This window comes from Schistocerca gregaria, chromosome 6 (assembly GCF_023897955.1).
Source record: "Schistocerca gregaria isolate iqSchGreg1 chromosome 6, iqSchGreg1.2, whole genome shotgun sequence".
Classification (NCBI taxonomy): domain Eukaryota; kingdom Metazoa; phylum Arthropoda; class Insecta; order Orthoptera; family Acrididae; genus Schistocerca; species Schistocerca gregaria.
Window position 1 is genome coordinate 4,666,664 of NC_064925.1, and position 13,774 is coordinate 4,680,437.

Sequence of the window (13,774 nt, forward strand, 5' to 3'; positions counted from 1 at the left end):
CAGTAGATGTCAAATGGCTAATGGTGGTAATGTTGGTATTGGGTTTATTTTGTTTATCCAAGAGCCTATAACACTTCAAAAATAAGAAGACTGTTTCAAATTGACATAAGATTGAGTGTAAAAGGAATTTTATGCCACTGCAATTAATTTCTTGGGTGATTAATGGAGTTTTAGAATAAAAAGTTAAATACTGGCAAAATTGTGGTGTTGCAGGAGGATGAATGGGGCACTCATTTTAAAAGTGACCTTTGGGCCTAATATGTATATATCACGTCCAACCACAAAGAAACGCAATATGTATTTAACATGTGTAATACATTTCAGTTTATGTTGTACTGACAGAACTTGCTAAAACTGCTTTCTTTGTGCATAATGGAATTACCATAGTAGCACGGTCTAACTGGTTACAAATTTAACCGAACATCTAACGAACTAAAGGATCAGAAATGCATTTGTAAAATATTATACACGTGTGGGTATGTAGGCACTGTGTTAAAAAGTACTCGCATAATGGCGGTTTTCGATCTGGGGGCTTACGTCTTAGTCATTCTTTCTGACGTGTCTTTGCAGCGGTTGTGTAAACAAGAATTATAAGATGCAAGTCCAAGTATTTTCTATCACTTTTGTCTCTAAAAGTTTTTCAGCTGCTTTACACACTATGTGACTGCTTAAACAAAGTTGTCTCTTTTCGCCCAGTTGAAGAACAATTGACTAAATTTTGTCCCTGCATTTCATTTTACTTAACACAACTGCTGATTTTAAATACAAGTTTATGTGCGCATTGACACGTACTGATATCATTGCTTGCTAGCAGTAAGCTACTTTATGTCATACGAAGAGATTTTCGGTATTTGTTGCTTTTTCTTAGTCCTGCAACGCACACGTTTGTTCTCTTTCCATACGTGCGTGCCAAAAGCCGAAAAGTAACTGAATCTGTTTGTTGGAACGACTAATGACTTAGTGTTGATGACAAAGGTACACTGCTATTACAGAAGTATAACATGTTCTCTGTTTTCACAGAACAGAGCTATGACGTCACGTGAAAATGACCTGAAATCGAACGTTTGTCAAAAACGGAAGAGGCTGCCGCATTCTGTGGCCTACTACACGGGAGTTTTTACCAACTGAACAAAGAACCAACAACGTTCACGAAGAAGAAATAACGCTTTTATGAGAAATAGCTAAAATTTTCTTCATGTGTGTTTTTGTTTTTTTGCCATGTCTAATCATTGGCGGATGAATACATCAGGTTGGTTCTGTCTCCGACTTTGAGTCGCCAGTAAATAGAAGCACTGATATTTTGAAACAAATTCATAAACTTTGTAAACAATTGTAACATAAAGTGTTCGAATATGTGATTTCTTTTAAAAAATTGAAACTACAAGGTTTAACAGCTACGAAATGTGAGTACAACATACCAGATAAAGCTTCATCTATTTGAAGATGGATATTTATGAAGTCGAAGAGGAATTTGTATTTAACAGTCAGTAGTTTTGTTCATCTTATTCTTACGGGGTTTTGTAGGGAGTAATTTAAGCTCAGCTTTCATGTGATTATGCTCAAGGAAAAGAAAGTTGTTGCTATCAGTTTGATAGTTTCATGTTTACTATGCTTAGTCGAATATAATTATCTAATGGTATAGCAGATAGCAAATTTAGAATATACATCTGTCATTTAGACTGTTCCCTGTCTATTCTAACGTGTCTGCAAATGTGATAAAACTTGTGTACCAAATTCATTAATTCATTTTGTTTGTGTAGCCAACGCGTTGCGCTTCTGCCTTTAAAAGGGGCAGGGGGATATGATTAAGACGTTACGGCAAGGGTGTGTAAATTTGACTAGAAAGGCTCGGCCTCTTTAAGTTCCATTTCATTGGAATATATTTAGGTGTATGAGAAACATTTGCCGCCACAGGCTCCTCCTATTTCGCGCGCGCACTCATTCCCTGAATCAATTTTCACTTGTATGTGGATCCAAATGAGATAAATATCAGCAGAAAACTGCACAGGAATAAGAGTTTTTTCCTTTTCACTTAACTCTTTGTAAATATGTAGATATGTTTACAGTACAATAGTCACAAGCTTTGTGTCACTGTTGATTATACCGCTAGTGTAAGTCCTTAGCACTTTCTACTACTTAAATTGCTGTATAGTCTTATTATTTTTATGAATTTAACATTTGAGTCTGCTAACTGTTCATTTCAGTATTTTTCAAGGCCCTGTACACCAAATTTGTTTACCTTGAATCTTGTAATGTCTGCCCAAATTATTCACTGTGGAGAAGTGTTCTTTTACTGATTCAAGATAACTGGCATTTCTCCTCCTTGATTAGAGTTACAAAAGTATTTGTAAGATTTGTAAGTGCAGCAAGACATCTGAATCATAGCAGTGATAATGTAGATTTAGGATGTATAGTTGTCTTTTTATTGATGATAGTAGTTGATTTTTTCGATTAGGGTGCCTGATAGTTGTCATATAAATTCAGCAGTCAACACTGTTAGTGTGTCCAGTTTTTTAATAGCCTTTCTGACATGATGGTCAATTGCTTACATTCATTGACATCAAGCTGTGCAAAGTTGTGCACATTCTTGGAAATCTTTTTGTGCAATAAATGATGAGACCCTTAAAAATGTCAACTACAACCTGTAAGAGAGAGACGGAGCCCAGTTTCCAGTGAAACAGGACTTACCACACTCTTTGTTATGTTTTTAAGTGAATTCATACGTTTCTTTGAAGCTACCCCTACTCGTCACCTCCAAAAGATAGAAACAGCAGTGTAGGCACTGACAAAAAAAAGTGGCTCAATGCAGGAATAAAAAAATCCTGTAGAACAAAGGGGATTCTATACAGTTTTCTCAGAACTTGTATTGACCCAAAGAAACAGCAGCACTACAAACTTTACTGTGGCACCTGAAAGAAGATAATAAGTAAAGCTAATAGAATGCACATAAAATCTGAAATTGAGAATTTAGGTTCACTGCTATTTCTGGTGTTCATTATAGACTCCCCACTTCATTCCTACACAAAGAATAAATTTACCATATTTGCCGATTACACTGTAATCCTCATTAACATATTGTCAGATGATAATCTTGAACTAACTGTAAACAAAGTTTTCACTGAAATCTTAAATTTGTTTTCTTCAAAAGGTTTCCCCTCATTATGTTAGGTTTCACCACAAAGAAACCTGGAAGAAATTAACACAAAGTGTAGAGATCAGCCAATACAGAAAATTGACAGCACAGGACTCTTGGGTGCATATGTAGACATCAAATGTAATTGATCAGCCCACTTTCTTTTTAAAGATTGTGTTGTTTCTTCAGTGGCGGAAGTGGATACCATTAAGGCTTTCTACTTTGGCTATTTCATTCATTAATGTCATATGGTATTATATTCTTGGGGAACCAACATGTCTCAAAAATAAAATTAAATAGAAGTGTTAGAATAATGAGTAGTATTCATTATAGGCACCCTTCCTGATAGGCCTACCTGTTTTGAAAGGTGGGGTTTATTACCATTACCTCACAATATATATATATTTTTTACACATTGACTTTTGTCTCTAATAACTTTTTTCTCTATGAAGACAGCCAACATCATGATTACAACACAAGAACCAAAAACAATCTGCACCTTGATCCAAATAAATTTTAATCTGGTCCAAAAAGAAGTCCATATTAAACACCACAGTATATTAAATGTTTTCATAAACAATGGATCAAGTTCAAAGAAAATTTCAAATAGTAAAAAGTATAGAAATATTTGTATACTATTGATAAATTTCTGAGACAAAATGAATGTCACTGCTAACTTACAATTGTTTTAAAACTTGTTTTAATTAATTTATGTAAGGATATCTAATTAAAATGTGATTGTGGTGTATCGCGTAAATTTCATGCATTTAAATCTCACACTTAAGAACAGAGTAAACTTGTACACATGAATCATAATTTTAATCTTTTGTCTTCTTAAGCACATATTAACTTCGAATTTTCACGACTCCCACATTATTGTGCGCAGTATCGTAGAGGTGAGAATTTGGTTTTTGTATTCATTTATTTATTTGTTGTGCTTCCTGTATATGTTGTTCATTTATCTGCAGTGAAACACAGTTTTCTGTTAATTGAGTATATGTTCTTTAGTTGATATCTTACTAGCATTGCATCTTTTATTGTTTTAAGTTACATGTGAACCCTGTAAAAGATGACATGTTCCATATCTTTGCAGTTCACTTGTTGCCTGGGTCTTCGGAACTAAAGAAATAAAAAAGAAAATAGGTTAAGTTTAGAAGTGTGAGCAGTTGTTGTAAACTCGTGTTTTTGAAACTTGGGCATACACAGAGGCTTAGTTGGTTGTTAGAAGTGATAAATTAATGAAATTAGATATGAGAACTGATATACTGAGCAGTTTTGGCCCAAAAATATAGTGGATGTATTTAAACATTTGCTCACGCAAAATAACTTTAACATATTACGAAAAGGAAATTTGCTACTCACCATATAGCAGAGATGCTGAGCTGCAGGTAGTGTGTCTCCGCTGTATGGTGAGTAGCAACTTTCCTTTTCATAATATTGTTACATTCGACCCTGGATTTTCCATTGTATGGTATTATGAAAGGATAGAGAGCTAGTCATAACATACAGGAGGTATTGAGTCACAGATGGGCACAAAGAAAAGACTGCTAACATTAAAGTTTTTGGCTGCAAGGCCTTCTTTGGGAACACACACACACACACACACACACACACACACACACACACAACAGCCACTATCTCCAGTGGCTGTGGCCTGAGTCTACAACTCAGTGCCGCCTCTATTATGTGGTGAGTAGCATCTATATCCTTTTTATAATATTGTTGTCATTCCATCATCCTGGAAAACCTTCATATTCTTACTCAAAGCAGACTTAGTACTTTTTATTATCTTTCATGATACTGCATGACATCTGGCACACAAAGCTAGTTGTCCCTATCTCCTCCCCCCCCCCCCCCTCTCTCTCTCTCCTCCACCCCCACCCCCAATCTCTCTCTCTCTCTCTCTCTCTCTCTCTCTCTCTCTCTCTCTCTCTCTCTCTCTCTCTTTTTCTCTCTTTCACACACACACACACACACACACACACACACACACACTCTCTCTCTCTCTCTCTCTCTCTCTCTCTCTCTCTCTCTCTCTCTCTCTCTCTCTCTATCACTCTCAGCACCTTCATTGTGGTGGCATTTTACTGTCTTTGCTTTTGCCACTCAGTTTTTCACAACAACTTGTAAGTAACATACATGATACCTTTCTAACATATTTTTAATGAGCACTTGCTACATATAATAGAGAAGTATAGTGTGGAAGGCTCATTGATGTTTTGCATGAATATGATTGTGAAATCAGTTTTTGTTTGAATATGTCTAGCATAGTGTCTTGTATTGTTGTTAACATTCTTGCAGTATACAGTTCAGCCCCTCTTTTAACTGACTAGTAACAAATCTGTAGAGTTCCCTTTTGTTTCAGTGATTTGTAAATAAAGATTCCTTGTTGTGTAAGGTACAATTAATAGAGCAAATAAAAGAGAGAGGAAAGATGGAACAAGTTTAAGTGACAATTGAGATCCCAACATAAATATTCTTATAAAATATTCCCCTTTTTTTGTTTCAGAGGAAATAGATTTAATTGGAATTGAAATGGATACTGATGAGGCAGAGTCATCAGGAGCTGGTGGCCCAATTTCATCATTGAATAGCTTATTCTCATTTACCAGTCCTGCTGTGAAGAAACTTCTCGGCTGGAAGCAAGGAGATGAAGAAGAAAAGTGGGCAGAGAAAGCAGTTGATTCTTTAGTGAAGAAACTAAAAAAAAAGAAAGGAGCCATTGAGGAGCTTGAAAGAGCTCTAAGTTCACCAGGCCAAGCCAGTGACTGTGTTACTATACCTCGTAGTTTAGATGGAAGACTACAAGTAAGTTTTAATATGTCATACAGTTAACAATGAACAATTTTATTTGTAGTAGTAGTTTGTTTTGTTAACCCTGCTCTGAGTTAAACTCTTAGAATTCATACGCAGTAGTAGTGGTGGGGGTGGTATCTCATTAAATTGCACTGACATTATGGTTACTAAGTATTTGAGTAAATGAGAGCTAAAATTAGAATATTTTAAGTGTGTTTGATGCCTTTGGGTAGGTCTAGATCAGCAATATATGTACTGTAGAGGGGGGTAGCTTGAGATCAGCAATATATGTACTGTGGAGGAGAAGCACCCTGATTGGCATTGCCCTTGTTGCAGACTTTAGACAGTTGTTGTGTTGTTGTTGGCCAGCCAGAGTGGCCGAGCGGTTCTAGGCGCTACAGTTTGGAACCGCGCGACCGCTACAGTTGCAGGTTTGAATCCTGCCTCGGCCAGAGATGTGTGTGATGTCCTTAGGTTAGTTAGGTTTAAGTAGTTCTAAGTTTTAGGGGACTGATGAGCAAAGAAGTTAAGTCCCATAGTGCTCAGAGCCATTTGAACCATTTTGTTGTTGTTGTTACAAAACTTTTTTGTACATTTTATGTAGCAGGACAAAAAAGAAACTTGTACAAAGAAATATCTCCTCTTTGCACTGGGATATACAAGGTGTACAACTTATCTTCTGCTTCCCCCCCCCCCCCCCCCCCCCCTCCCCAAACATTTGAGGCTTTAATGAAACAAATTGGTTACACATGTCATTCAAAGTATTTTCCATTGCTGGCCATTACTTTCTCCTATCTTTTGTGCAGTGTATGAATCCCGCATCGAAAAAATGGTTCATCTTTTGAAGCGATCCACGAATCCACCCAATCTGTGACTTCTTTGTGTGATCGGAAGTGTTTGTCAGCCAGGCCATGTGCCATTGATGTAAACAGGTGATAATCAGAGGGAGCAATGTCTGGAGAATACAGCGGATGGGGTAGGACTTACCATTTTAACATTTCCAATTACGGTTTGACCTCTTTTGCAATGTGGGGTTGAGCATTGTCATGTTGAAAAGTCACTTTATCGTGACTCTCGTTGTATTGCGGCTGTTTGTTTTTTAATGGTCTGCTCAAATGCATTAATTGTGTTCGATAACTAGCACCTGTGATTGCTTCACTTGTTTTTAACACCTCATAGTACACGATGCCGAGCTGATCCCACCAAATGCAGAGCACAATCTTGGAGCCATGAATATGCGGTTAGGTCGTCGACGTGGAAGCATGGCCGGGATATCCCTATGATTTTTTTGGATTTAGGGTTATCGTAATGAACCCATTTTTCGTCTCCGGTCACAATGCTATGCAGAAATCCCATCCGTTTTTGCCTCTGAAGCAACTGTTCACAAACACACAAACGCCATTAAATGTCTCTTGGTTTCAGCTCACACGGGACCCAAGTTCCTTCTTTCTGAATCATGCCCATAGCCTTGAGATGTTTTGAAATGGCTTGCTGTGTCACTCCCACTAGTTGTGCCAATTCTTCTTGAGTTTGACACAAGACTTCACTCAGAAATGTCTCCAGTTCTGCATCTTCGTAAGCATTCTCTCTTCCACCACTATGCCGGTCTACATCGCTAAAATCATTGTTCTTGAAGTGTGGAAACCACTCACAACAAATTCTTTCACTAATAACATCTTTACCGTATGTACTTGAGAGCATTCGATGAGACCCAGCCACTGTTTTCATCATATTGAAACAAAACAGTAACACCTCCCACAAATGACGAGAATTAGGCTGGTAAACTGACATTTTCAATTCAGAACAACTTTATGATGCAGACACAAATCGACTAATGTTTGAATGAGGTTATGTTGACAGAGGTCCAAGCTAACTCCCTGACATCTGCGATCTGTTTCTTTCGACCGCTGCTTACCGTTGCTGCCACCTATCAGCAAACGGTGGAAGCAAAGTTGTACACCTTGTACTTATTCAATAACTATGTGTTAATGCTATACACACATACTGTAGTGTTACAGAGACATTGCCTCTTTTCTTACAGCTTTTGTAACCCTTTTTATATATGATCCAAATGCTAGTGGGTCTGTCATTGGGTATTGAGTGTTCACAGGCTTTCACTTGCTAATGTAAAGTTCATGTATTTCCAGCTGGATGAGTTCGTCAAAAGACATGTTGTTTTATCTTGTCACTTTGCTGGTAGATAATGGAAGTAAGACTCGTCAAAATGTCATAGTATTTTGGTTGACTCACTCTGCCGGAAACATCAAAACTTTTATATTAGTTCAACTCTCTAGGAATGGCAAAGAGATGTCCCTTCATTATGAAACTATATGTAGTACGAGGGGAGGGGGGGGGGGGGAGAGAGAGAGAGAGAGAGAGAGAGAGAGAGAGAGAGAGAGAGAGAGAGAGAGTGGGGTGGCAAGGGGAGGGATTATTGCTCAGTGAAACACACCCATTTAACTCAGAAAATAATATATGGAATATTAGAATGACTACTCAGATAATAGAGTAAGGGAAACAGAATTCCTGAAGGAAGTAAAATGTTATTTCAGCAAACAAAGAAAGTAAACAGAAACAAATATTTTGAATTTCACTGAAATGAGTAAAAATACGTTGAAGCTTCAAAATACTTAAATATTCCAGCATTAGAAAATGTACAAAAAATAGCAAATGATTTGCAGATTAGCTATCTAACCCAGCACTCCTCCCTCAAAGACTCAGAGCTTTAATCAGAGGTGTAACTACACATTAACAGGCAAATCTGCAGATGGAGGAAACCTCTCATATGTCTCCAACTGGCTACAAATTAGTGTAGCAATAAAAATTCAAAAAGTTCCAATGACAAACAGTTTGGATTGCACATTTTTTGAATTTTTAAAGCATCGTAGAACAAATGGAAAGAAATGGCTGCAAGGATTCTACAATCTCTTGTCTTTGACCATCTTCACTTCTTTTACCCTTGAACCCTTGCCGAAAATCCAATGTCAGCCCAGCTATTCTCTCACTTTCTCTTTCTTTTGTGGACATAACCTCTGTTTATATGCTATAACCACAGATTTCTTGGCTAAAGTACATGTTTGGACCTTTTTTGCGGTGAGAAAGAGGCTTTTGACCATCTACTTTTCAGTAGTGCAGGTCAGTTGAGGACAACTTAAATATTGCTCACTTATGCGCAGTAACTGTGTACATACAATTGCACTAAAAAGCTAACACAGTATCTAACCTGACATGGCGAGTGTTTCAAGTATCCTCTTGATAGTAGCACCCTAATAACAAAGAGATCACCCATGTGGTGCCTGAACTGTTAGCTCCGTATGCATGCCAAGGAGTAGATTCCTGTCACCTTGAGGCACCAGGACTCTGCGCATTGAACATCAGCTTTGCTGCACCTGGTTGACACCCATGGGGAAAGTTATTGATTGGAGTAAGTGGAATTAGGGTGGACTTTCTTGTATTGAGTGAATTAAAAAAGATAAAAAGATAAGGCTCTCATCAACCCAAAGACTGGATGTAGCACATATTGGATGTGCCATTTCTTTGCCTTTATTTGACCTTTGAACTGACTTATTCAGCCAGTTATTGTTGGATTTATAGTTTAATGTGAACTCTGAACCTCAGTGCAACTTGGCATTTCTTAGGTCAGCATACATTGCTAGAGGTGACATCAAAAAAGTCATAGGATTGAATGGGCATCAAACCTGAGCCTGCTGGATCCGTAGTCTGACACTTCAACCACTTAGCCACCTAGCCACATATTATCTGAATTAAAGTAATGCAAAAATAATGATTGTAATAATTCTGCTGTCTTAACAGACAGATATAGGAAGTGCAGTCCATAAAATACAATGCGACAGATTTCCCTACATCTTGGGAAAAGGGAGATGCTATAAGATAATGAACAAAATAATTTATTCAATGCCATATCTGTTCACAGGGCAAATAAAACATAGTCACAATGAAAAATGCAAAATGGCTCTTTGTTGGTTAAAATACCAATTGTGTTTACAGTCTCAAGCACTTCTGACATGTGAGAAGTTGGGGAGCATAACAGTGTATGTTACCCAACATAAATGTCTGAGTATGATCTAGGAAGTTTCATTCACTGAGAAGTGCAGTCTAGGCAGATGAGGTGCTACAAACTAATTTGGAATGGCAAGATGTGTGTTTCATCTGGTGCAAACAAAGACATCTGAAAGCTAGCCATATAGCTTTTGAAGAAAATGTTCTTCCAGAAAAAAGTTAGTGGTGGGCTGTAGGTGTTGTATTCCAGTATCTCATCACCCTTCAGGTGTTTCTGATGTTTATGTTTTGAATGTGTCATCACACTACACAGCAAATCCTATATGTTCAGACAGTGGAAGATCATTAAACCACCACCATCTGTATGAACAACCACTTTTATATGTAAAAGGCCTGGAACACAATTTTGCATTTTGGCATTATGAAAAGCAATGTCAGTTTTGTAGCTGTCATCACATCCATTACAAGGATTTCATAATCATCTCTATCATCTGCTCAAAATAATGAAAACACATTTAGTTCAAAAAATTACCTAAAAGAGAGATCTCCACCTCATTGTTCAGAAACTTCTAGACACACATATTTTGTAGTGATCAGCACATGTGTGCTTACGCATTAATACTGAAAAATAGATCACTTTTAATTGTAATTGTGAGTAGAATCCCATTGAGAAATATTGAACTGTTTATGAGGAGTCTAGACTCCTTACTGTGCTATCTACTCACCATAAAGGTGACACGTTGAATTGCAGACAGGCACAGTAAAAAGACTGTTACATGCTAAACTTTTTTCCCAAAGCCATCTTACAGAATAGGGAAACACACACACACACACACACACACACACACACACACACACACACACACACACACACACACACACACACAAGCAGGCACACCTCAGGCACACTTGACTGCTATCTGTGGCTGCATTAGATGGACTGCAGCTGGAACCTTTCAGAAGAAAGGACAACCATGCACAGCCTCAAGACAGATCATCACCTAGTAACACTACCTGCATACAGAGATTCGACCACTGTTGCTGTGGATTGCAGTGACTACAAGGCGGAAGGCTTTTGCCAGATGTGTGACTCCTCCACTTATAAACTCTGCCAGAGTAAACTCACCCCAGAAGTTCAACATAACCTTCAATCCCTCCTTAAAGCCTTAGACCATTCCCAGAACCACACCCCTAAATCCATTTTCCTCCTCATTGGTATGTCACCCCACACTCCCACTTTCTACGTGCTGCCCAAAATCTACAAACCCAACAATCCTGGATACCCCATTGTAGCTGGTTATTGCAGTACCACTGAAAGATTAGTGGCCCACAATGACCAACACCTACAATCAATTGCCCAAAACCTAGCCTCCCATTTCAAAGATACCAACCGCTTCCTTGCATACTCTCCACTCCCCCCCCCCCCCTACCCCTCCTGGATCGCAACTTGTCACCATTGACATCACTTCCCTATACAGTAACATTCTCATGCCCATTTCCTGCCACTATTGAACACTACCTCTCCCATTGTCATTCAGATTCCAAACCCACTACCTTATTTCTCAAAAAAAACTTACTAACTTTATCCTCACACACAACTGCTTCTCCTTAGAAGGGAAGCAACACAAACAAATCCATGGCACAGTGATGGCCAAGCTCCTATGCTAACCTGTTTATGGGCTGTCTAGAGAAAACCTTCGTAGCCTCCCAAACACCTGGTCTGGTTCAGGCTCATTGATGATATCTTTATGATCTGGACTCAGGGCCAAGACTACCTATCTTCATTCTTTCACCTCAGCACCATCTCTCCCATCTGCTTTACCTGATCCTTTTCTATCTAATGTTGACCCTCTCCTCTCTGACAGCTCATCCACACCTCTGCTCACATCAAACCTGCCAACCACATCTGTATCAGCATTTCGACAGCTGCCATCCCTTCCACACCAAAAAAATCCCTCCCATACAGCCTGTCCACCTGGGGATGATATATCTGCAGTGACAAGAAATCCTTTGTCCAGTATGCTGAGGGTCTCACAAAGATCTTCACAGACAGGCACTATCACCCAGACATAGTCTGCCAACACATTTCGTGTGCCATATCCCCACACACTCCCTAAGAACCAGCTAGAAAGGAGTACCCTCCTCCATCATCCAGTACTACCCTGGGTTTGAACATGTGTTGTCAGGGCTTTTCTTAGCTGTCCTCATGCTGTGAAATGAACATCTTACCCAGTTTCCTTCCCACCCCTCCTTAAGTGGTATTCCCTTGCCCACCCAACACCAACAACATCCTGGTCCATCCCTATGACACTCCCAATCCCAGCCCCATGACATATGGATCATATTCCTGTAGAAGAACCAGGTGCAAGACCTGCTCAATCCACCCATTTAGCAGTTATTTTAGTCCTGTCACAAACTTGTCCTATCACATTAGAGGTCAGGCCACTTGTGAAAGTAGCCATGTCATATACCAGTTCTGATGCTATCACTACACAGCTTTTTATATTGGCATGACCACCAACTACCTTTCTATCAGGATGAATGGCCTCCACCAAACTGTGGTCAAGAACAAAGTGGACCTTGCACAACACGCAGCTGAACATAACATGGTTGATTGTAATGGCTGCTTCACAACTCAGGCCAACTGAATCCTCCCCTCCACCACCAGCATTTCTGAACTCTGCAAATGGGAGTTAACCTTACAACACATTCTCTGTTCCAGAAATTATCCCGGCCTCAGCCTACAATAACCTAATGTCCCCACATCTGCCACCCAACATTGTCTGCCCTCTCAGTTCTATAACCTCCTCCCAATCCATGTCCTCTCACACTCATCATGCTCACTCCTTGCCAGTGCATCCACCAGTATTTTCCCTTCTCTGCTCCTCTCCTTTTCTGCTCCCCCCTCCCCCTCCCTTCCCGCAGTAACCTGACACTGCCTGAGCCTTGTTGTGCTGCCTTCTACAGTAGCCACTGTGTGCCCTGCCTGACAGCACTCTTCTGCACTCAGGGGGTGGCACTCACTCCTCCCACCTGCCCCACCCCCCCACCCCAATATTCTGTTATACACGATCCACAACAGTTGCAGTCCAACTAAAGCAGCTGGTTGTTTGAATGTATGTGTGTATTTCCCTTTCTTTTCTGAAGAAGACTTTGGCTGATACTTTGGTGTGTAACAGTCATTTTGTTGTGCCTGCCTGCAACTCAACATATCATTTTTATGATGCGTAGCAATATAACCTTTTCATAATTGTATTGTTTGCTTTTACTGTGCTATCTGTCAGAGAGCAGCAAATAGTTAATAGTAGACTTCAGTGTAGATTTTTTAAAGGCTTCTGATACGAAATATAATCTTGAAACCTGGTTTGGATCCTTCAATTTGATCTCAGTAATTAACTTTCCAACATGGCTGGTTAAAGACAGTAGGTTCCTAACTGATAATGTTTCATATTATGAAGCTCACAGCAAGAAAATAACTGTTTACCCAGTAGTAAATGCTCTTTCTGGTCATGATCATAATGGACAGTTAGTTGAGATAAATAACATTTTGTCTTACAGTATGGATACTCCTCAGTGGAAATGAGTTACGATAATTAATGACTCCAGGTCAAATGTTTTTGAGACTAGTTTACAAGAGATGACTTTGGGTGAAATTTATAATGAACCAAAGTCTAACATATGTAATCAATTCTGTTATTATTTAATATCATTATTTGAAAATAGCTTTGTGCATAAGCTAATCTAAAGGACATTAAACAGCCATGTAAAAAGTAATGATCACTAAAAATCAAAGAACATGCACATAATGTCAGAAAATAGTAATTC

General features: G+C 38.9%; 1 protein-coding gene across 7 annotated transcripts in view; it reads left to right on the top strand.

Annotated features, from left to right (window-relative positions):
* The first annotated feature begins 595 nt into the window (after nucleotides 1-595).
* Nucleotides 596-13,774, top strand: part of LOC126279134 (protein mothers against dpp-like) — a 130,461-nt gene continuing 117,282 nt past the window's right edge. For 2 of the 7 annotated variants that reach the window (XM_049979628.1, XM_049979633.1), the window contains exons 1-2: nucleotides 1,433-1,483; nucleotides 5,643-5,941. In XM_049979628.1, the coding sequence (XP_049835585.1) occupies nucleotides 1,444-1,483; nucleotides 5,643-5,941 (339 nt within the window). In that variant the 5' untranslated portion in view covers nucleotides 1,433-1,443. The other 5 variants (XM_049979629.1, XM_049979630.1, XM_049979635.1 and 2 more) reach the window with 5 other exon arrangements.